The sequence below is a fragment of the Phallusia mammillata genome, chromosome 4 (assembly GCF_965637545.1).
Source record: "Phallusia mammillata chromosome 4, kaPhaMamm4.hap1.1, whole genome shotgun sequence".
NCBI classification, from domain to species: Eukaryota; Metazoa; Chordata; class Ascidiacea; order Phlebobranchia; family Ascidiidae; genus Phallusia; species Phallusia mammillata.
Genome location: NC_137255.1, coordinates 28,724,256 through 28,749,989, shown reverse-complemented (window position 1 = coordinate 28,749,989; position 25,734 = coordinate 28,724,256). Strand labels below are relative to the sequence as shown.

Sequence of the window (25,734 nt, the reverse complement as noted above, 5' to 3'; positions counted from 1 at the left end):
GTATACGTACGGGGCATACACAAGCTCGATTGATAACCTGCACTGATGATGTCAACAGTGATTGTTTAAAAGTCTGCATAGTGTATTCTATATACACAAGTTTTGTTTTTGAATACAATGCTATTGAAGTCCGTGTATAGTGTACTTAACAAAGTTTACTTTTCGAAAAAGTTTTATGAAGAAAATGTGGAAATTAAATCAGTTGTTTCATAGTTTTACATCCGTCTCTGCACCAAAAAAACAGTTGCAACCATTTCGTCCAACACTAATCTTTTACTAGCTGTAACGCATTAACACTCACAGTAATAAGTGTTTAGACCAAAGTATTTAATCTTTCTGTGTTTAGGTATCTTTAAAGTGGGACCAAAAAATGAATTTTGGGTTTGTTCCCCTAGACCAGGGGTCTCAAACTCAAACTGCTTTGGGGGCCAAAAATAAACTTTCAAGTAAGTTAAGGGCCGCACTGTCGATATCGAACAAAATATTGCAAGATTAAATGTTAATTTGTGCCATTAGCTACATTAAAAAACAATATTGTAATAAATAACAAACAGATATACAGTGTAGCAAAGTGAAAGTCTCCTGTGCTTTATTGCTTTGTGTGGAAACAATGCCTTAAAATTACGTAACAATGTATGAAATATGACGCAACAATCGCAATTGCTGATTCTAAAAATGAGCTAGTTCGATTATCTTGTGAAAATGTGACATATACCACTAATAAAAAATTGATTGGATTGTGTAAACGTTCTAGTCAAAAATGGTATTCCGCCAGAGTAAAACACAGAACTTCTAAAAAGTTACTTCGCGGACCGCACAAAAACCCTTGGCGGGCCGCGTGTTTGAGACCCCTGCCCTAGACTATGGCTATTTAAAACTAATTGGACCCGGACTATTTCAGTGATTTTAGCCTTACAGAAGCTTATAATGGAATAAAACTAATTTAGATCAATTATAATCAAATTATAGGTTTGTCGGAATGTAACATAGAAAATATTGGTTCTATCTCAGCTTTTAATAATGATGCGATCAATGCAAGAAAAATATGCTATAATAAAAGAAGCACTTTGACGAAATATATACTGACATACGATTTTTAAAAATACATCAACGAATGTTCGCTATCTATCTAGGCAGTTAAAAAGTAAACGATAAGAACGTCAGTAGAGGACGTGCGAGGGAAAGTTAAAACACAGCTTATGGTGTTAATCTCAGACAAGTAAGTTGTGTCATGCGGTTGTGATTTCAAATAACACGCAGGAATATGTCTCAAATGTTCATGTTTGATACGGTTCATTTACATTTAAACCGCATTTTTTTGAACCCTTAAACATCATGTTGTTATGTGTGACAAGAAAGATGGGTGAAAAAAGCAATTCACATACAAAGTAATTTTCCTGGTTACGATACTGCAGTGTTTTATCTCCAGATTAACATAAAAATCACAAAAACAGCTATATTGAACTATGACAAAATATCAGCAATGCAGATTAACGTGGCAACACAAGTTGCCGAAAAAAGTAGCAAAAATGAGATAAATATGGAAAAAAGGGTGCGTTTAAAAATGCTTTCAAAAGACCATAGAAAGACGCAACAGAAAAGAATAACAGTTTTCTGTAACGATGACAACGTACATGGTGCGAACGTAGTAGATACTTTGCGTGTGTGTGTTTGATTATTATTGAAACGAAACTTTTTTGCAAAACAATATTAATTCGTTTAATTTAGTTCTTTTATTGTGATAATTTTTTTTTTAGAATATTATTAAAACATTTCTAAATTTAAACTCTTATTTGAACTTTAAAGCAAAAACAATATTAATTCGTTTACAATTTTAGTTCCTTTATTGTGATAAATGCACTATACATGTTGTTTAGGTTTTTGATATTATTTGTGTTCCAAAACACGTTGCACAAACACGTTGAGTGTCATTGCATTAAAGTTCAAATAAGAGTTTAAATTTAGAAATGTGACAGTTGGTAAATCAACAAAAACCTAATCCAGACTTATTCACTTATTCGGACTTTCGGGCAATGACCAATTTTATCATTATTATTCCACTGACTGGTCTAGTAAGTTATTTGGAAATTGCAAAAAAAACGTGTTTCGGTTTTTCTTTAAATTCAAAACTTAATTTTTCCTCGAGACTTTGATCTCATAAGGCTTTTCCCTGCGTGTGAGAATCGATTGTACCGAAGCTCTAGAAGTTTTATGTTGTGGACACATTGTGCCAATGGCTCAGCACTTTCATCTGTCAGCCAGTTCCCAGATAGATTCAGACGCCCCATCTAAAAACAAAATTATTTAAACACAAGTAAGAAGAGTTAATGCAAAATTGTGGTAATCAATCAAACAATGTAAGCTAAAACAACAAAATCTAAGCATGTTTTTATTTACGCTACAAATGTGATAGTATGAAGTACAAACGAAATGTGATTAGTATTTTGCTTTGATATACTAATTAACACCTAACCTATTTTCCATTCGGGACGTCATAACTTTGACTCTACTTTTTGATGTTGTGTAAACTTTTAATTATTCTTATTCTATTCAATTAAACTTGATCATCTATTGAATTAGATACGTTGTCCAAAATAGTGAGGTTTCAGCCTGAGAGTATTTAAAGGTTTTTACCGGCTTTGTAAGATTTTTCACTCCAAGACAAAGTTTCTCGACGCCTTCACTTCCAATCCAGCATTCCCACAGTATAAGCTCTTCAGTGTTGTGGAGGCAAGGGGCCAGCGAAACTGCTCCTCTGTTGCCAATCTTGTTGAAGGAGAGGTCGAGTTTCTTCATCTGATTTCAATGCAACAAATATTATGACGTTAAACATTATGACAACTGTAGGCATACATAATCACTTATTTTTTCATAATTTTCTTTTGCTGAATTAGAATACTTCTGGATTTTACAGTCTGTCGTGAAAGGTACATGGTCAAAAAGCTTAAAAGTACAATAGGCATTTGAATATAAATAGACACAAAGTTAGTATATTTATTTATTTTATTGGTTTCTAATATTATATGTAGGGTAAAAAAGTGCTACAAGGCAACCACGGCAACCTTACAATGGAATATTTTACAAATGGTAAAATTTGTGTTTCAATCGTACATGGTTTTCAAATTTCATGAAATATAGAGGCTAGTAGGGTAAAAGATGTTGGAGCTATTTGGTAAAACACAACTACCCACACCCAATCCTGACACATTCTACAAACTCTACAAACGTGTTACCACTGTGTCTTTCGCATGGTATAATTACACTTCAATGTACACAAGTTGTGGTAAGTTAAGCATTGCTTATTTCGATGGCGCACATTGTGATAAGTTAGTTGTTTATTAAACAAAATGCAATCTTCGCTATGGAGGAAAAAATAACTCTATGTCATTTTACACAGAAATTTAAATGTTTGTACCGGCTGCGTTAGATTTTCTACTCCATGGCATAGTTTCTCGACGACTTGTCTTCTGATCCAACATTTCTGCAGTACAAGTTCTTCTATGCTGTTAAGGCAACGAATCAGTGAAGCTGCTTCGATGTTGCCGACCTTAATCCTGGAGAGATCGAGTCTCTTCAGCTGGTTTATCAAGGGAAATAAAGTTACGTTCGAGGTTACGAAAAAAGCAGAAATAGACAACACAACACACCTTCTGATTAGGCCTGGTGGTAAATGTAACGATTGTTTTTAAAACTGAAATATGCTTAACCTAAATTAATTCTCAATTCTTTTCTGTCACTGCTGATTGTTGTGCGTCATGCTTGCTGCTAGAATGAAAACTTATCCTGCACTAAAACAGGCGTCAATACTGCTGTGCGAAATATGTTTTGTGATTTTGCATAACAATAATAAATGCGACTTTATTATTTTTAAATTCAAATTTACAAAATGTGTATTTTGTCAATTACGGCCTTTCAACAATTTATTATCGTTGTGATTTTAGTGCGGGATATGTTACCATACTTTAGGTTTCCGAGCATAAAACACTCACAATAGCTTTTCACATTACTACAAACGGGTGCGTCTAAAATATACAGGATCGCTTGGAGCATTATTATCACCACTTGGCGCACCTTCATATTGCTTGGTTCGCTTGAATATCACTTGGTCGCCTTAATATCTCTTGGTGCACATTTTTATAACTTGTAGCACCTTCATATCGCTTGGTGCACCTTTATATCACTAGGTAAGCTTAAACCGAACAATTGAAAGGTGCACCAAGCGGAGTAAAAGTAATATTAAGGTGCACCACGCGATCCTGTATATATTTTAGATGCATCGCCTGCAAACAAATTGATGGAAGTGCAGTAATAAAAGTCACAAAAGGTTTGGACAAACAAAAACTAGTAATTATTGCAATTAAACATAACCCTTAATAACAAAAATTTACCGGTTGTGTCAGCTTCTCTACTCCATCACAGAGTTCCTCGATGCCGTCACTTCCGATTATACATCTCTTGAGTATGAGCTCTTTAATTGTGTGGAGGCATCGAGCTAATGAAGATGCTTCCGTTTTGCTGATTTTCGCATGGGAGAGGTCGAGTCTCTTCAGCTGATTAAATATCATCACATTAAGTATAGCCACTAATGTCAGTTAGGAAAAACTACAACATGACATCACATCAGATTACGCTACATAAAACATACAATTTTTTAATTAAGATAAATACTCTTAACCCAAAAAATCAATGCGTTTTTGGTGGCGCATACACGCAGCGTTAGTTGTTTACAAGTTTTTGACTAAACTATTTCATATCAATGCAAACAAACGCTTGTCACTGTTCAACTAGAAAATGATGTGGGAAATTTTATCAACAATGACGTTCTTGTTTTACGTTTGTTTTTGTAAATGTAACAATTATATCTGTTGATAATACATTCCTGTCAGTAATTAATGTAGTTTAAAATTTTTTGATCTTGATAAAAAAATCAATAATCTATGTTTCGGAAAAATCCTGGACGGCAGCTTTGTTCAAAACGTTTAATGCTTCTGTAACATAAGTATCCTTTAATTGATTGTAATACATGTTACCCACAAACTATGTGCCTAATACAATGGTTTAATGGCCGCAACATTGGTAAGATTAAAACCTGCCACAAATGTAATCGCTAAAAATTTTACTGACACAAAAAATATGAAAAAAGGTGTGTTTAAAACAAATCGATGACTATAAGTAACAGCCTTGACTTTCACAGATTTTTTTACTTTTTCGCATGATATTATAGTACCTTGTTCATCTTCTAAAGATGAAAATTAGTGTGGTTTGATTTGGCAATTACCACCTAATGTTAGAAATAGCGTTAATATTGTGTAGCAATCAACATTTAAACACTTTATACTTAATAGTAAATCACAAATTATAACTTGTGTCCAAGCTTGTGTGTGTTTTGCCTTGTAACGTCTACAAAGGAATAACACAATTTCGGTCAAAGTTGTAGTATCAAAAATGTGTTCATTCTTGTTGAATAAAATCTTTTTTTTTAACTAAACAGAGAAATCTACAAAAAGTTATTACCGGCTTTGTTAGCTTTTTTAATCCGTCGCAGAGTTTCTCGAAAACTTCGCTTCCGATTTCATACCAACAAAGTGAAAGCTCTTCGATGTTAGGAACGCAACGAGCTAGTGAAGAAGCTTCGGAGCTGCCAAACTTGGTGATGGAGAGGTAAAGGTTTTTCAGCTGATTTAATGCAACAAATACTATCACTTATTGACAGAAGCTAGCATTTAAATATGTCAGACTGTTAATGCCACAAAAAAGGGAAATTTTTTACGGCAAATAAACTTATTTACATATTCAATGTACATTTATTTCTAACTTACATATGATTTACAACTGTGATAAAATTATTTTATTGTTTGTCATAAAATGTCGTCAAAACTTTTGGCAGCAAGATGGGTATCCGACCAAGAAGCAAAAAATAAATGTATGATGCGAATTGAAGTGTAAATGGGAAAAGCATGGATGACACTGCTAATTAGAATGTGATAATTTCATTGTTTTAATGTCTATCAGGAGGAAATACTTTTTGTTTTCTGGTATCAAACGGACATTTTTCATGTAAAACAGATGAATGAAAATATAATCAAGTCATCAGACGTTGCAGTGACGGGACTGGTAGGTGGAGTTTAACATTGCCAATTGATTGACTCCTAAACCTTAAGTTTAAAACTTCCTAAAAATTAAAACTGACTATTATCGTGCTACTTGGCTTTAAAGGAAACTTGAGCAAGGTAAAGGGAACACTTTGGTTCAAAAAAAGATTCAAACTTCCCCAGTCACTAAGCCATCGAGTAGTTTAAAAATTAAAGCATTACCGGTTTCGTTCTGAGTTGAATCACGAAGGAAATATTTTCGTAGTCAACTGGGAGGAGAGATGAATCTTGAAGCGATTTGCCAAAACAAAGATCATCAGGTAGTAGTGAGGCCACAGACGAGGCAATCTTCGGATCATTTGACTCATGCGCCCAGCTGCAAATTTGCAGAATTTGGCCATTGCAGTAGCGAGGTTTAAACAGGATAAATTTCAAAAGCAAAGATTTCTTTTGCTTCCAATCCATACTGGAGCTTTCAGGAACAAGCGGTTTGAGTTGATGGAAAACCGAAGGATCGCAAATCCCAAAAACAAACTTGGAAACAACTTCCCATCCGTCGTCTGCAAGTTGTTCGAGGGTAGTTTGAAACTCATCTAGGGACATGATCATCATCAGGTAAAATGCGGCAAAAAATTCTTGCCAGATCAGATGAGAGAAGTATCGAACTTTGTGACCTTCCAATATCGTCAGCTTGAGATTCCCGTGCTTTGTAACTGACGTATTTGTAAATGCATCGGCTGTGGATTCCTTGATGCCTGCAACTTCGAAAGCAAATGCCTTTAAAAAAATCTCCATTTTCAGAAAAGCATTCCAGGCCAACTTTGCCAGTTTGTCCAACTCAGCTTCTTGACCCTTTAAATGATTGGTTGTGAGATATTGAACACAAGTAAAGGCAAGGACTCGAGTAAGTGAAACAAACTGAATATCTCCATCGTAATTCATCAGGTAGTTGAGAGTCAATATGAAGTTGACAGGAACATAGCACAAAGCAAATAGATTGCTGTTTTGAACTAGCTTTTGTTGTATATCGTCGTATCTGTCACCACATATCTGACGTCCAAGTTCATCTTGTGATGTTGGCGTCAATCCAAGTATTTCAACAATGAATCTTGGTCGATATGAAGGATCGAGATTGTACAATTGCGTTGGTCGTGACGTGAAAATCTTCCGAGCACGTGGAAGCAAGTTTCCTCCCGCCAAATGCTTCAGGTAGTTTTCCGCCTTTGACTTTGAATGCAATAGGGGTTGCGGAACTTCTGTATGGAAGAATTGAAAAGCTGCTTCATCGAAACCATCGAAAATCAGCACAGCGTTTGAATCACTGATAATAATTTTAAGAATTCCCTTTTCTTGTTCGTGGGTGTAATCTTGTTCAATCGACATGGCAGAGAGAAGAAACTGAAGAAGAGTCATGCGCTTATTAAAATCGATGCGTCTGACTACAATGTAGAAGAAGTAGGAAGACTCTCCAAATAACTCTCCTCTTAAACCTTGTTTGACCCACTTTTTGGCTAATGTCGTCTTTCCTATTCCAGCTTGTCCAACCACCCCAACTACATTTCCATGTTTTTCCACGTAATCGTGTATTGGTTTCGCATCATCCGGCTCGAATTTCTGTTGAGCTTCTTGCTCTGCAGCTTTTTTAGCGCGGGCAAACATTTCTTCACAAGTGATGTCACTTTTTTGTAAGACGTAAGTCTTTTCAAGTTCCATTGTGCGGCGAAAATGTCCTTCTTCCTGATAATCGTCGTCAATTTGCACTGGTTTGCTAACTATGGCAAGGTTGACAGTTGGTATTGCACGTTTGGCGAAATCTGCAAGTGACGATTCTTTACTGACCATTTCTTCTGCCCGTTCTTTAAGCAACGCCATTAGGGCTAGCGAAGACTGGTAGTCCAATAATGTTGAAGGTCGATTTTCAGAACACGTCTGCTTTTCTGCTGGGGAAAAAGATGTTCCAAGGGCTTTTGGTGAAGTTTCTTCATCGATAGAATATGGAGTAAGCCCCTGAGAAACGTAGTGAGCGTGTTCGAGTGAGGAAGACATTGCTGGAAGTTTGGGTGAAGTTTCCTCAACAATAGAATATGGAGTAGGCCACTGAGACTCGTAGTGTAATTGTTCGACTAAGGGAGATGTTCCAGGGAGTTTGGGTGAAGTTTCCTCGGCAATAGAATGTGGAGTAGGCCACTGAGACTCGTAGTGTAATTGTTCGACTAAGGGAGATGTTCCAGGGAGTTTGGGTGAAGTTTCCTCAACAATAGAATATGGAGTAGGCCATTGAGACCCGTACTGTGATTGTCCAACTGAGGGAGATGTTCCAAAGAGATTAGGAAAATTTTCCTCGGCAATAGAATGTGGAGAAGGCCATTGATACCTGTAATGTGATTGTCCAACTGAGGGAGATGTTCCAGGGAGTTTGGGTGAAGTTTCTTCGTAGATGGTATAAACAGCAGGCAACTGAGATGAGCAGTGGGGCTTATTGTCGGTCTGATGCACTGTTAGATGTTGTGTGATCTGTTGTTGATAAACTGGAGCATTGTAAATTGGTCCAGTTGTGTGGATGTTTGTATCTCCAATTTGAGGTGCTTGTTCGCTTGCCTGCAAACGAATACAAACTTTTTTAAAGAATTCTATTCGCATCTTCGGTAGCCGTCGATTTAATACGGCTGTGGTCATGGGCGCCAGCTAGTACAGACCAACAAAAGGGTGCACTTCATTTTATCTTTTTAAATTTCCTAATTTCTGTCCACACGAGCAGATACAACCTTCTTTGAAAGGTATAAAGTTGACTCAGATAGTTCACAGTCCACCATAAGGGAAAATATGTTACTGTTGCTACTTCGATTCTTAAAATACGTTTGCATTTGCATATTACTGATATTTAAAGTATTATTTAACAACAACAAAATACCAATACTTCCATAATTTTATAATTCTAGGCAATTAGCGATGAAACCTTCCGCAATCTAGTTTGACTATAATACTTGTCATGAAATGCAAATTATGTTCGACCGAAAAGCAGAAATTCCACCGACCGCAGCAAATTTAAATCGACGACTTCTCGGCGATAAATCTTACCAAGTTGACAATCAAGTTCCTGCCCTGCACATCAACCGGAAAAGGGTGGTTTGAACTTGACTGGGGAACCATAGCCCTGGATTCTTCTAACGTGCTGGTTGGGGGTTCCGCTTCATCAGGTCCTTGGTTCAAGCTGAATTGGGCTTCATCCTCATCTGGCCCTTGGGTGAAGATAGCTTGGGGTGGATCAACATCCGATCCATGAGCCAAACTCGGTTTTACTGCTTTGTTACCCATTTATTTGAACAACCAAATAGTTTTGATGATGTGATTGTCACGCGAATGCGGCAACGTTAGATTTGCTTGTTACAAAATATCAGTGTCTCTGATGTTAAGGTAATCGCCGTTAAACCGGATAAATAAAACGTTACTTTTACCCAGTATCACATAACCCTAACACCTGCATGAAATGTGAAACAAATGTAAACGTATATATAAAGGTACACAAACTAGCTTTAGTTCAATGAAACGTGGACATTTATGAGAGCAAATATTTTAAGAATACGCGGAACGTGTTGTTATGTACAAAACGTGGAATCGAGAAAAGGCCTAACCAGTTATGTCACACTGATAAAAGTTTGCAAACAGCATGAGATGATAACACTCAAACACCTTTACCTGTATGCAGAAGTAAACAATAAACGTAGGTTTTAGTTTTTCACTAACGAAGAAAGTACAGCAGTTCAACACACTTTTCAACACAAACTGTGGATACCTGCGACTACACCAAACCACAGTTTTCCGTTAAAGCAAAAAAGTCAGACTATAAATTACAGTGTTGCCTTTCACATAAGAAACTACCAAGCATACTGGGATTCCCATGTTAGGGCAGCAGTAATACTCATAATGTAGGAGGAAAATGTTACAACCAAAGAAATGATTGGATGTTGTTGGTTTTTCGGTATAGTCAGTTTGATCGTAGTTGTATTTGATTAAACTCAAGCATCTTCTTTTTTATTGTAATATGTTTCTGTGCGTCATCCCTTCAAGGGTCAGAAGAATGCACAAAGGCCGTGCAGATGAACAAAAAGTTAAACCACAAAAGTACGACTGGATGCTGACTCACTGTATGACTGTTTAAAATGCAATTTGTTTGTTATTTGTCACATACACGTATCCAATCACGGGATTTTGGGAAGAATAATTTCATGATCGGGACAAGAAAAACGACTAAAATCCTGGAATAAGGATTTCCAGGAGTCACAAACCTAATCGCAAACATCTTTAAATATAAAATGGTGTTGAATGGATTCTCACCTTTAGCATTACTACACATTGAAAAAATAATTTTAATCCAACTGCTATGTACCCTACACAACAACAGTACAGTAGTTTTTCGCTTTTTCGTACGTACATATAGTGCCGTTCAACTGTCCTGAAGGAAATGGGCATATCTTTGATCCTGGAGAAAATGTTATTTTGTTTCTTTAGTTCATCAAATAATGAAAGGGGACAACTGATACAATTCGTTGTTCTTCACCCACATTCGAAACCGCGTTTTTATGTATATTAATGCAATCTGCAACATTGTAGCTATTTCCGTCGCTGGTTCGATCCCTCGGCAAAACAAATACAAAATCTGCTGCCCTGGATATTAGAATTGATGTAAATTATTTTATTTCAGCAAAGCCATACTTAATTCGTTATCTGGTGGAAAAATGTTGAAGTTATTCAGCCAAAATCAGCTATTTTTGAAACATTCGGTTTCGGCAGAATAATAAACGTTGGTTTTCACTCACCTCGCCAAGCCTATTACTAACTAGATGAGTGGCTTTCTGATACACTTCCACTTTATATATTCTACATGATATTTACCAATTTAACATTTACACATTATTTGATCTACACATATGATTGTTTTTTGTAAACAAAAACAAATGGGCCCCCACACGCGTGTTTGTGCGGATTTACAGTAAACAAATGTTGCGGTGAATTTTAGATTCTTAAGGACAAATTTTTAGAAAGCATTAACTCAACAATAAAAAAAGATGTTCGTATTTTTTGCACTATTATTGTCATATAATTACAAAAACATTAAAAAATGTAACAAATACTTTAATTTAATCTCTTGTTTGACCTTTTAACTGTTTGACCTTTTAACTCTGTTTTAAATAGCACGCCGTCTTTAGTGTTCAACAATACCGTTAAGCCTAATTTATACATGCATTAAGTATTAACTCCTAAATTGATTGTCAAAAAAAACGCTACGTTACGACGAAAGAAAGTTCTGAACTGTGTTTGTAATACCTACTAGTTGACCTTTAAGTAACCCGTGATCATGCGGCGGCCAACCTGACAACGAGTATTTAAAAAAACTTTATTTTGCAAAAAAGTCAAGGTCATTTTTTCATGTTTACTTTGATTAACAAAGTTTTGCTTGACATATACAAAACCGAAGCACGGTTATTAGGTTTAAATTACGTCTAAGGTGTAAAACCTTCGCCAAAACCAAAAATTTGGGTGATAACTTCATAAAACGACATAGCATCAGCAGATTTTTAATCACTGAAACGACGTCTCGTAAAACGTCTGTCCGACGTCAAGCTGAGCCCGCCGCTATCGTAAACCAGTGAGTTATTCTCTTGGTACTTCTGCCTACAGTGTCTTTCTAGGCCAAACGAGTGTTAGACACATTTACGTTTCGGGGGCTGTGGGTGAACCGCTGAGTCATTCGGGGTCAAACTTCTAGAGGATCAAGTTAAGATTGATAACTAACATATGTCTAAATTTGAATAAATTTAAAGCACTCCTTCCTTACCACACGAGCAATAAAAACCAGCGTTAAAAATTTTACGTTTCGAGGGCCTGTGGGTGAACCGCTGGGTCAATCGGGGTCAAATTCAGGAGGATCAAATTTGGATTATTAACTAACATCTCTGTAAATTAGAATAAAATTGAAGAGATCTTTGTTCACCAAACGCGTCTCACAAACCAGCGTTAGACAGAAAAAAATACGGACAAAAACAATATGTGTCCCCTTCAGGAAAGGGGACCCATAGAAATCCATACACAATTCAGTTCAGTGTTTATAATGTTAATAAAAATTGGTAAGTTTACGGGTTTTAAATCACAGTAGGTCAGGCCCATATACGTTTCAGGGCTGATCCCAGTTATGAATTTATGTTCATCTTTACGGGTTTTATTTAGAGTATGGGTTGAAACTAAAATTTTGTCGTACCAAATTAATTTTATGCAGTTTATCACTGGTACTTGTGATCATCCCACCTTCTCCTGTCGTCATACATATCCGAGTGTGAAAACACTTTGCCTCCCTCACCTCTACAACACAGCGCGTCAGCATTCGAGTGCTTTGCTTTCGGGCTCATTTTGAGTCGTATGCCGCCGGTTGACCCAACAGAGCAAAGTTTTTGTGGTCGTCAAGTCAGTGACAAGATGGTGGTCTGCAAACAGACGGATTTTTGGAAGAAGAACGTTTCCGCGTTTTCGCGTGGGGTCTATCAGGGGTCTTAATTGGATCAGTGGTCAACAACGTTTTCCATAGCGAAATGTATATCTTTCAAAATGTCACACGAGGACTTACAAGTCCCAACACGGCTTTTGGAACAGAAAAGCGACTTACGCAAATTCGCCATGAGCTTATGGTTATTTTACAATTGTAATTAAAGTCTTCTGGGACTGTTATAAAAAAAATACCCGCAATTGCATTTGAATCATTCCAACATGTTGTAATCTTGCGAAGATAGGTAAAAAGATTCCTGTAAATAGTTAGCTTAATGGTTATTTTACATAATTAGCTTTATAAGCAAGTATACGAAAGAATTCTAATGAAACTGTTTAGGAAATGCATATTTCTGGGTACATGTCCCAACTGGGGTCTAAAGGTCGCATTGTTTTGCAGCTAACTGTAACAAAACAGGCGAGGGAAAATTCCCGGAAAACCATGGCGCATTTATGTAAGATTAATATTTTCATTTGAAACTGGAAAACATAGCAGGTGTGTGGTTGAATGGGGTTGTTCATTCTTCGTACGGTATACTTTTTGTGAGTTGGTGTGAGTTAACAAATATTTTTTATCACTTATTATTAAAGATTTAACAAACGCCAACTGCTGGATGCAATTGACTTCTTTTTATCAGTCATCCAAGTGTCAACCTGCTCATAAACAAAATCAAGCTGCTACTATTTGTATATAAAATAAACGGGACAAAAAAAACTAACAACGAACAAGACGGAGCAAAACCAGTGCACAGCCACACAATACCTTGGCTTCAAACCACGTGAAAAAGGCGGCACTTCATTCGTTATTATGATGCGTCATGACATTTCAGTCATAGTATAAAGTTTACAGGAGCCTTCTACCAATCAGTGTGTAGTGAAAGTGATGGTCAAGTACCATCATAGTTGCTTCCAGATTTCATTCTGTAAAAGTTTAAATTCCGTTTAAAACTGATTTTTTTACAGAATATTCGTATTTTTAAAAATCATCATAGACAAAGTTCGATAATGCAAAGTCTACATGAAACACGGTCTTGAAACTGAGTGAAATACGGTTGCTGGTATATACACGGTCATAAACAACATAAACACTGTATCGTAAACATTGAATAAGTAACTACATTTTGATTACCCAATTCTGTTTGCAAATACATTTGGCCTGGCAAGCTCCACAAATTTTGAGACATGGCCAAAAATTGTATTTTTAATATAAATTCCAAGTCTGAGAATTATAAATGTCCAGTATAAGTGTTATCCTCGTTACCAAGTATTACAACAATGCACTATGCACAAATGCGGCCCCGACAAAATTGGTTGTGATACCACTAACGTGTGGAATGATATAAACCACTAATTACTAACACAAGTGAAAGACGTACAACTTAGTAGTTGTTACAAAACTGCTCTTTTTGTCCATTGTCAAATGTCGAATGAAAAGGGCTCGTGTTCGGTACAAGTCTGGTGAAGCATATAATACATCTATCTATCTTATACACAGTGGAATGTAAGAGTGTTGTGACCCCTTGCATAATTGACGTGCAATAACTATTTCTAAAGGGCCACATTGCTCCAGTTTTTTTTTTTTTTGCATTGAACAGGATCATTTTACAAACCATTGTTTTAACGGCAATCCAGCGCACAGGAGACAAATATAAAATATACGTGTAGCGTACAGAGCGGTGCTGTTGAATATCGCAACGGCAAGTCTCCGCATATAAACAACATTTTTGCTTTGGGCAACCCTGAAAATCAAAAATCACCCTTAACTTTGCTGAAAACTACGTGCGCTTGGACCACAGAGTTAATCAATCATCGTTTTGGAAAAAAAACAATATTTTGGTTAGCTTTGTTGGTTTTGTTATTCCAACTCTTTCCAGCACAACACAAGTCACAGAAGCGAAAGGTATTTTCGTCGAACGTGCTCAGCCATCGCATGAGAAGTCGCTTTGTTTGCAACAGACCATAACAAAAGCGGGTGAGTAAGAAAACCTCTCACTGAAAACAACCTTTGAAAACCATAACGCGGTATTGATTGCAAACAATTTTAAACCTTCGGTGGCATAGCATCGAGAAAACGAGTTATGCCAAGTGAATGAAATAAAATAGCGACTTATTTTTAGACTGACTAATTCAAATCAGTTTTTCAACTTCAGTACCGTGATAACGCCACAACAAAACATCGACTTTTTCAAAATACTTCACCCGCGTCAATCGTCACGTACGGCGTCACGTTAAAGTGGTTCAAAATATTTCTACAAGAAAAAAGAAGTAGGTAATTTATGGTGCAAACTTTTTGCCCAGATTACCTATATTCGTCCGTTTACTGGACCTTAAGTTAACAAATCGACTCCAATTTTATACTTTAAGTGGGTAAAAAGTTTTGTAACATTAGATCAACGGATCAGTGTTTGTTCTGAAGAAAACAAGTTGCTAGATATTACACTGTAGCTGCAGCGTGCTCAGTCATGATCCATCAATTGTGCCATTCACTGTTTTGCACTATCTAACGCTCCAACTTTACGCAACCATTATAACGGCTTGGTGATTATTTTAGTACTATTGTGTTGCTGTGTTTTTTTTTTTTTCACCAAGCGAAGTAAACACCCATCAAATTGCCACCAATCAAGTGGCTTGCTCGACAGCGATAAATTGAGTCACTAATTTATAGCTTGTTTATGCGCTGTTTGCACAATAATTGCTCACAAGTTTTAACAACTAAAATTCAGTTTGTCACCTGCTATAAACCCATAGCTCATGGGAATGAGTGGATTATAAAAAAACATAAAACGTACCTAAGATCACATTCAATCAATCAACTAAGAGGTTTTGGCCAAAACGATTGCGAGGTTTTAAGTCGTATTCCAACGGCCTCTCTCGCCGAGTCGGCATCTGTGCTTGTTGGGTAGCGACATAACTTTTCCAGACGCGCCTTGTCTACAACTTTAATTGAAACCAACAAGATCTTGCATAACTTACTGTAAACTTAATGTTTTCAACATACAAACGCATCAAGATGTCAAATTATCTCGCAGTACTCCATACAACTAAACTCTTTTTTTAACTTATCCTTACGAAAAATCTTTTTGTTTTCACTAATCAGTTGTTCAAAAACTCACCATTGTTATTCATTAATGTTGACCAACACTAAACTGAACAGCGGAAATTGTATGGGCGGACAGACATTGTCATCGTATAGCTGATGATCTGTGAAAATGTAGGAACAAAGTTCAACAAAAATCCCAGAGCACTCTAACAAGTATTTAACTAATTAGGAACGATGACCAGACAATCTCTTTAAACAACAAAATACAAAGCCATCACATTCCGCTTTTACAAACCTTCATCATTTATATGAAACAGAGATTGGTTAAATACACAAAAAATGTGTACAAAACAAATTAAATTTGAAACAGATTATTTTTTGTGCATTTTTTGTGTCTGTTAGTGATGTTATGAGTTTTGAATACAAAAATAATAATGTTTCTAACACAAAATGTTGTTTTTCTCACAAACATTTGTTAGTTTACAAATTGTGTGGAGGATCAGTAGGGGTAAGCAAAAAAAGGGGTCAAGTCAGGGCTCCCATTTCAAGTCAACAAAAGATCCACCTGTGGTAAAGTGACAAGGGTTCTTGACTTTGTCTGACTAAGCAATAAGGCACTTAATGAGAAAAGCTCATTTAACAGACACAAGATCCAGTTTACTTTATGCCAGCTTGTTTCTTTACTGGTTATTAAGAACGGAATAACTCAGAATTAAAGCAAAACCAAAATGTTTTTTACTGGTGATGTCAAATTTAAGTATTTTATATGCTTGAAATAAATAGATCAATAATTTTGCCTAAAACTGAAGGCTAAGAAAGTGCTTCTCAATATTTTGACTTATAGCAACCATAGTGGGTTTAATGAAATAGAAAAAGAATCAAATCAGCATGGAGTTGATATTTTGTTTGTCACAAAGTGGTTATGGACTCAAAAATATATTTAACTTACTTTATGTTAAAAACACTGTGTTGCATAAAAACAATGTTTTGTAATATTGCCCCAAGAAAATTATTACAGTAGCAAGCAGAAGCCTAACATTGTAGCAAATTTTTTAATGTTTTTTCTATGAACTTGAACCCACCTGAACAAACATAATGAACTGAGGAAACCTCTGAACAGGTTTCAGCATCAGACCATAGAGGTTCAGTCTATCTGGACTTTCAGTTTGTTTGTCCTTGAGAAATGAAAGAAACCTGACACAAGTCTTCCGGACAATATCCATCGCTGTAGTGAAATTGTTGATGAAATCTCCGTAGCACTCGAGAACCATACCACTTGAAAACTGTGATAGAAAAACAAGAAAATTATCAAACATGATGTAAAATGAAGATCATGTGAATTTGCTATGTTATTTGTTAAAAAAGGAAAAATTACTGCCAATAGTGTGCAAACCATCAACCTGGAGTCAAAACGGACAAAACTGCAGCTTTCTTGAACTTTTAGACATCAAACATTACAACAACTTTATGATAGCACCTTCATAAACCAGTAAATTAAAGGTTTGGTCTCTGTTAATCATATCAAATGCATGGATGTGTACAAGTCAATCAATTTCTCTAGATTCAACTAAATTTATACCTAGTCATAACTGAACATAAAGGATACTCACAGATGCCACAAATGTTCCTCCAATACGTTCATGGTCGTCCCAATTAGCTGTGGTGGTTTCGAGGCCAATTTGGAACAGTCGATGACACTGAAGTATCGACGCTATTTTGTAGAAAATCTTCTCCACCATATCAGGTGGTATGATTTGAGGTTTGTGATCCAAAAGAGCTTGCCTAAAAAACAACCTGGATGAGCTAACATGTAAATGCTTGGACCAGTTGTTCTTAAACGGCCCAAAAAGGTGCACTGGTGTACACTGAAAGGTAGACAGGCATGCCCTAATTTATACAGTAAAGTCTTATACAGTGAAGCATTTGTTTAAAACTTCTTTCATTTTTGTATGTTAGTGTCTTGCCTCAAAGATTTGTTTATTTCAGGCTCTATGGCTGTGTTTCCCGACCTATAGGTTAAGACGTAAAGTTTGGTCGACTGAAAGTTCTGTTGGGTTACATGTTTTTGAACAATAAAAGCATCTACTTTTTGACTTTTTTTGTAATGTTACTTTCTGATTTTTTGAGTTTTTCAAACTAATTTTTGAAAAACTTTTCTCGTTTGCAGACAACAAAACAACCAATATAGAAAGAATACACAAACACGGGGTTCAAGAAACAATTTTTTGAAGTATTTAGGTTGTGTCAAAAAGGTTGGGAACCATTGTTCTGTGGTAAAGAAGAAGAAACAATTTGCCACATGACAGGTAATTGTCAGGAAGCAGAGAGGCTGATTGCCTTCTGACAAATAGGACTGCGAGACAAAACTTGTATGAGTTGGGCACATAGCAACTGTTAATATAAAGCTACATAGAGTTTTTCACACTGTTGGCCATGATATTTGCCTTTTCCTACTTGACAACTTTAAGATAATATCTAACCTATTTCATCTTCAAATATGATTTTAACGTGGTTTAGATGTAATCTCACTTATTTGTCATGTATTTTAAAACTTTACCACTTGGTGATGCTGTTGTTGTCTTTTAGTCGAAAATTAACATTTTTATTAAATTGAGTCACCTGTAGTCAGTTTCGAGTCTTTGCAAAGATTCAATGTAAAGTTGTTCGCTGAGGATAATTGAGGCCACAATGTTTCTTCGTTTTAACTGGTTTTTATCCAGATTCGATGGCACCAGTACAGATAGTTGGGGAGAAGGATGATGCTTTGCAAGATCTACCTCCAAAAATGTGCTTTGCTCAACTTCCAAACCTGTGCAAGTTTCGATAATTGATTATTCACATAATATTGTCTATTCATTTTAGAAATGAAAAGAAGTGGAAAGTCAGCCATTGTGATATCATTTGGTCCTCAGTTGGCCTGCAGGTAAAAAGCATTAAAATGAGCAATTGAGCATGTCACAATAGCTACAGTTGCATCAATTTAATAAAACAGTGTAGTTTCTGCAGAAGTACTAACATACTTAATAGGGATGCGCCAAAACTGCAAGTGTTTCCTAGTAAAAGAAACCTAAAACTGTTTAAAATTTTCCTACACAGCAAAATATTATTAGTATGAAAATGGGCTGGGACTCAAAAGCATCGAGTTACAATTGTGTCTTACTTTTTGCAGAAGAATTTTTCTTCTTTACAGATGTTCTTTCCCAAAACTTAAACTTTCCAATATCTTTGCTGATCTACAAGTAGTAAATAAATTTAGATTATTGTCATATTTGTTCAAAACATTTATATTTACTCCTATGCCAATAATACCACAACATGGCAAACAAATCGCAAATAACAGAAAAATGTTGCAACTTTTTGGATAGCAAAAGTAAAAATGCTAAATTTAACAACATTTATGTTTAGTTTCCAGCAAAAATATTACAAATGTTTCCATTTGTTTATGCATAAAATTTCACAGAGCACCACTGTACAAACAACAAAACAATCCACAATAAAGTTACATGTGGTAATTTTCTTACCCTGTCAGCTTTTGATACACCCTGTTCGGCTTTGTTGGGTTCTTTACTTGCTTCTTCATATTTTTCATCATCAGTATCTGTAAATGAGTCAAACTCCTGGCTGTCCCATCTGGAACCTTCAAGCTGATAAAATAAAGACAAATCTGGTTAATAGCAATTCCTATTTAGCAAGTTGTTTCTTGTAATTAACCAGAAAATGCTTTTACTTAGCAACTGAAAGGGTACAATTTGGGGAAGTATGCAGTAAAATAGAATATGTCATTAATCTGATGATCATTACTGACAGTACTAATCATGAAACTGTATGAACTATGAGAACAACAGTCGTGATTTGAATGGAAATTTTGGACAACAAACACAAACAACATCTCAATGTTAGAAAGTCACATTAGATTATTTATTATTTTTGTTCAAAAATGAAAACTCTATGGTTTGTGTTTATATATTATATATTCAGCCAATAGTTAGATACAGTTTCACTCACATTTGGTCCGTAGTCTTCATAAATGTCATCATCAGATGCTGTTTTTAGTTCGTTTTCACTAGAATCCTAGATAAGGTTTAAATGATTGAACTTATGCTACATTTAAAAAAATAATTGGCATATATGATATAACATTGGTTTTTAGATATTTTTCTTTTTAGGCCTTGGTAAATTTTGATAGTAAAATCGATCCTAAAATTTCTTTACCATTACAACTTTGCACATATCTGTTAACTAAATTCTCCCAGCTTAGTTAAATCCCTGAAGTATGTCAAATTTACCCACTGTCCTGTTCACAGATTTGTCATGAATATAATTAGAACCCTTATTTTATGGCATGTTATCCACTTACAGCATCCAATCTGTTTGAAGACTCCCCAGCATTGAGATGTTGGTAATAATGATTAACTGGCACGTTGTCATAATCCAGGTTTTCCAACACCATGTCAGCAGCTCGTTCAAACTGGGTACCAGCCCTGCCTCGCATAAGTGACCCTGAGTGGAAACAAATAACATTACAAAACCGGAAGAGCAATTATATTAATGGCATTAGCTTTAGTACAAAATGCCATTAGGTGCTAAAGATTTGCACCAAAGACTATTTAATTATCACAGAGGACACTAATATGCACAAAATACTAAAACACTTTTCTAGTTATAAACAATAAGAGGCAGAAGTAAACAAGCATTGACAGGTGCCAATAAAAGTCTGCAGACAGGTGCCAATAAATAAGTGATTTGTTGCTGGGTTATAAAGACACAAATTATGGTGTTGGCTGGATATATATAGAACATAATAGCAGCAGGGTTCCCGCGCAATTTTCGTTCATAAATTCCATGACTTTTCCAAAACTTTTCAAGAAAAAAACCCAAATTTCCATAACCTTAATCGAAAAAAATCGAGCAACTCCCATCATAAAACTAGAAAATAGGCTTTGGTATATGTTGGCAATTTACCATACTTGCAACGAATATACAAACGTTACGTAATTTAAAATTCCTATCTCTATCTGGCATTTTTAAGGTAAAACAGACGCAAAATTCCATACTTAAAGTTTGAAACCTTATGAAACTCTTAAAAACTGTTCTGTCAAGCATAAAATTAAAAAATTAGTATAGATTCAATTTTTACAAAACTTGCTTTAAGTGTACATTTTTGATGGGGAAACCTACAATGATTGTTAAACTTGATTGAACATTTATAAGCACAATTTAGTAGAACTATAATATAATAAACTGATTATACCACAATTACATCTCAAGATTATGTTCTAAGTATTACTGCTTTAGCAGCGATACACTACAAATGAACATCTATTTACTTTTTATCCACATGATTTTATGCATTTGTGTTTGTAATATTTCACTTGTTAATGTATTATGAAACAGCCAACTTCATGTGTTAAGGATCCACAACGATTAATCTTCAGTACCTAGTACTGTCAACATTTCAGCTTCAAGCTGTGTACACAAACAACACACTTTACAATCCTAAACAAAACCCGAATTTTTCAGTCTATAGGGTATTACCGGTAACAGTTCGCATTGGGTCTTGTGGATGGAGATGGTCATAGTTTTGCCCGTGTAGACTTCGAAGTGTTGCCGCTCTTAAATCAGCATCTGTCAAGACATCGTCTATGTCCTGTGAAATAAAATAAACAAGTTTACATGCCACAAAATAGTGTGTAATCCATTGTTGAACAAAAATGTCTGTCAATAAATTGCTTGTAGTGATTTTTCGTTGTTGAAATTAGCAATTCATGAAACACAAAAAATATTTAAATGAAACTAAATTTTACCGAATACCCTATGACCAAAATACATTGGCTCAAATCTAACATTTTTTAATTATTTTGGACAAAACGTGGCTTACGCTTTTTAGATGGTCAATGCCAATCGTAAGCAACTAATTTTTCAACCTTAAAATATTAAATGGCTAAAAACCAGTCATGTAAACATTAAGCACACTGAGGCAAAATGTTTTGGCCGTGCAATTTATATTGTATATATTGTAGTTTAGATTAACAAAGATTATGCAGTATTAAAGTAAATGAGTTGAAGTAAATATAAGATTATGTATATATTTAACAGTTTCCATAGCAAACACACCAAAGTTAGGTACCTGCAAATCATACGGTTCTTCTTCTTCTTCTGGAGTTTCATCAGCAGAAAATCTTGGACCACTGGACGACATTTTAAGCGCTTCCGAGTATTGCTGTACTGAGTCTATAAAAACAATGCAAATACAATTTTAGGACTAACCTTTTGATGTTTAAAATTTTTTGACAATATGTACAAAACATATATAATAGAGCAAAGTGTATAAATATACCTTCAAAAGCTTGTCCAGTTGGAATATTTTGATCCCGTTGCCGATTAAATTCATCAGCAGCCCATTGCATGAGACCTGGAGAAGATTTGCCCTTTTCAGAAACCTGCAAATGATTTTGTTGCTGTTGCATAAAGGCAGGTTCACTTTGGGACAGATGTGACATGTTGTTAAGGTCTGAGGGAAGATCTAAGGACTGTGGAACACTGACTGCAGAGTCACAGATGGATCGCTCATCATGATTTGATATGTTAGCGGATTCATTTTGGAATATTTCTCTTTCTTCACAATGAGATTGTCTGATTATTTTTTGTGTGGATCTGGTTGTTGGGGAAATGCTGTGACTGTTTTTCCACAACCTAGTCCGTTCCGTTGGTGACGTTTCATCCATTTCTAGCTTAACACTAAGTTTGCGCTCTAGTGTGCCTCGCAACTCTTTGGCACCCGGCACAATCTCCTCACACAGGTCAGGAGAATAGGACCACCTATTATTAACTTTCATAGAAACTTTTCTTGGTGTCATGGAATCAACATCATCAGTAGAAGATGACGGCAAACTTGCAATATTGTCTGATGAAATGCTAACACTTGGTTCCTTCTTTTTCCATCGCAGTTTTCGTAAGGATTTTCGCCAGCCTTTTGGTTGCCTAAAAGTGTCGTCATGCTTTTCTTCAGAAAACTGGTCTTCATTATCAATTGCGGCTGTACTTTGGTTGTTTTCTGATACATCCACATTTGAACCTTCCTTTATTTCAGTAGGAAGGTTTTCAAATGATTGTGACGGCACCACAGGATTTTCTGGCAAGTCACCTTTAGAAGTTGACTTTTGACGGCGAAAAAATCTCATAAAATCCCCCATTGCCCCACACAAAAACTACAAAAAAACACAGTTAGTGTTTACTGTTTTAATCTCACAACACAGTCACAGCCATTTAGCTTTGCTATCTGAAGTTTTGCTGGCTAAACTTTACCCATATTTTTTTTCAAATACAAAGAAATCTACTTTTAGATTATGTTTTTTGCATTTATTTATTCAAGCTTTTTCAAGTCCACTGCTGTGTGCACTGTCGAAGGCTATTAGGTTTTGTTAACAAACTAAAACTTAAAAAGAATAGAAAGTTATAGGGGCTAGTTTACACTAGACCCAAGTTATTATACAATATCAACACATTTTTGCAGAAATCTTGCCTGCTTTGCTGTAACAGCGTTATCTACGCTACAGTATCTAGTATCTACTCTAGTCTACACTCCGACGTCAGTTAACGATTTATAAAACAAAGTACGCGACAAGTTGACGATATTAAACTTGTATTGTAAAAATGTTACGAAATATAACAAAAAGCATTAGTTTAAAAATGAGCAGTAACTGACATATTTGGAAAAGAAAAACAAAGCCAGCACAGTGCAAGAATTCGGTTTAAAGACGTTTCTATGCTTGCCTGCCATGTTTTTGTGTCATATTTCTTTGTATCATCGGAAACATAAACTTAAAATGATTAAACTCAATGCAACCCCGAAGGTCATAACAAATAAAAATTATAAAATCGTAAAATAAAAACAGCCGCTACAAAATTTAATTGAGACAAGCAATGCACTGAGAGCATTTTTGTGATAAATTGCTGTTCAATGGTGCGTGGCGACTCGCGTGCTATTGCAGTAGTGCATGCTTAATATTTTTTTCACATTTCCTTGTTTTGGTTTCGTTACTTCAGTGCAAATAAACTAATCTACGCTTAACTACCGTAACAATATTGATGTTTTTGTTTTTACACTTTAAGTAACCTGTGACTTACCTAAGTAGCCTAATGGCATTGCCATGGTGGAACGGTTATGTAAAAGTTTTCCGAAAAAAACAAAAAAGGGTTATTGGGTCAAGTGTCAGGTTGTTTAAATAATTTTTAAGTGTACTTGATATGCTCTGCCGCAGGATCGCAACCGACCACAAGGACCTGCCTGGGTATCGCTGGGTTGCATATAACTGTGGTTAAAATAACGTGCCAAACTGCTCGCCTAAACGAAAACGCCAGCGCGGTTCTTCGAAACATTTCCTGTGATTCGGGAGGCAGAATCGGGTGTCCCGAAACCAGTTACTGACAAAACAAGCCATCTCACAAAAGCTCTTCTGGTTACGTAAGATCGATGGGGGGCTAGTAGGGTAAATGTTGGGGCTACGCTACAAGGTAAAACAAATCAATCGAATAGAAACCTATATAGAAACACCTACATGATTTTCAAATTTTAGCCAATTCCCACACTGTTGAATAAACTCAGCCATTTTTATTAAAGGTTGAGCAACAACCGCTTCTGACGTCAAAGGGCTGTTAACAGGCCGTAACTGCCATGGTACAAAAACGTCCATCAAGCTACCCACCAACACAAGTAACATTGCCACTATGGATGTGCCAAAATCGCAAATGTTCTGTTTGGTCGAGCACCGAGCATCTCACGTTAAGGCTCGGTGCTCGGCCGAGCACGCTCGGTGCATTATGACGTCACAAAAATCCCCTTTCTACGTTTTAGCTCTCAAAGGTGTCTTACGTAACCGGCGGTGTATTAAGCTGTTACAGGCCTCAGAAGTACACGTTTTTCCACAATCAAATACATTTGAAAAATCAGTTGTTTTTGTTCATAGACACCCTTTCGAACACTAGTTACCTATGTTAGCACTAACTCTAGTTACCTATGCAAATTTAATGCTCGGGTCAGTTTTTGCAACTGCTCGGCCGAGCACCGAGCATCAAAAACAGTGATGCTCGGTACTGAGACTCGGGTTCTGGCTCGGCTCGGCGCATTCCTAATTGCCACTGTAACAATGCTCAACAGACACCTTATGTTTGTAGTGCCCAGTAACTGTAAGATGCAATTACGTTTATATTTTGGGGGCTGGTAGGGTAAATAATGGGGTTATCTGGACAAACAAAGCAGATGGCACATTTACATAACTATATCTACCATCTGTGTTAGTTTCATTCAAATCCGTTAAACATTTCATGGCAAAACACACAATACGTGTCCCCTTTCCTGAAGAAACATTTAATTTATATGGAATTTAATTCGTTAAAAAACGCAATTTAACAAAAATAACAATGGGAACGCCACTAGAGGGAGTCCGAGAAGAACAAGGTGGCAACATAAAACAGCGAAAAAATTAAATAGCAGTATTGCTAAATAAAACAGACAATTATAGATGACAACAGCGACAGAAGGAATGTAGTAGGTGTTTTCATTTCTTTGTATTTGTAATTTGTTTGTTCAAACCAGTTATTATAAGTTGCAATTTTGATTTCCTAATGAATGCAAACGTTTTGTACGTTTTAGGGACAATTTTTGCAGAATAGAACGGCTCGATTCAAAATGTCGGGGAAGTTTGGAATTTTTACTTTTATTTGAAATACACACACACAAATGTTCGGAGCTTATGCTCGTCAGTTTTTGGAAAAAAACAAGACAGTTTAGGCTAAGACCAATGCCATCATTAGTGATGAAATCATTTCACTTTAGTGCAGTGTCTGGTCTTTCTGCAGCCTCTTTCAGCACGTTTAGACGCGCAGTGTTCAGGATATCTTTTATTCCCATAACAAAACTTTTCCTCGCGACTTTGATCTTAGGGTTTTCTCCCCTTCTTCTGTGAAGTCGTTGCCGAAAACATGCAACACTGTGATGACGTTGACACATCGAGACAGTGACTCAGCACATTCATCTGTCAACTCGTTGAAAGATAGATCAAAAGT

At 36.0% G+C, this 25,734-nt stretch overlaps 1 protein-coding gene across 6 annotated transcripts; it reads right to left on the bottom strand.

The window, feature by feature from the left end:
• Window positions 1–1,265: 1,265 nt before the first annotated feature.
• Window positions 1,266–22,900, bottom strand: LOC145225196 (NACHT, LRR and PYD domains-containing protein 12-like). 6 transcript variants are annotated; one of them, XR_013859826.1, is made up of 13 exons: window positions 22,007–22,900; window positions 21,797–21,900; window positions 21,205–21,316; window positions 20,027–20,169; window positions 19,675–19,740; window positions 19,191–19,313; window positions 18,830–18,902; window positions 18,289–18,478; window positions 17,280–17,451; window positions 16,752–16,952; window positions 15,743–15,830; window positions 13,393–13,550; window positions 9,571–12,571 (listed from the first exon to the last, which is right to left on the bottom strand). XR_013859826.1 is itself a non-coding variant. In XM_080091880.1 (12 exons), the coding sequence occupies exons 1-11, from the start codon at window positions 22,860–22,862 to the stop codon at window positions 15,771–15,773; spliced, it is 2,100 nt and encodes a 699-aa protein (XP_079948006.1). In that variant the 5' UTR covers window positions 22,863–22,900; the 3' UTR covers window positions 13,300–13,550; window positions 15,743–15,770. The 6 variants fall into 6 exon arrangements, 5 of the variants coding, with proteins under 5 accessions (XP_079948003.1, XP_079948004.1, XP_079948005.1 ...); XM_080091880.1 differs by lacking the exon at window positions 9,571–12,571 and having other exon boundaries at window positions 13,300–13,550; XM_080091877.1 differs by lacking the exons at window positions 15,743–15,830; window positions 16,752–16,952; window positions 17,280–17,451; ... (6 more) ...; window positions 21,797–21,900; window positions 22,007–22,900 and adding exons at window positions 1,266–2,288; window positions 2,635–2,796; window positions 3,416–3,577; ... (1 more) ...; window positions 5,515–5,676; window positions 6,315–8,690 and having other exon boundaries at window positions 9,171–10,757; window positions 12,349–12,571; window positions 13,393–13,546.
• Between the last annotated feature and the right edge of the window lie 2,834 nt (window positions 22,901–25,734).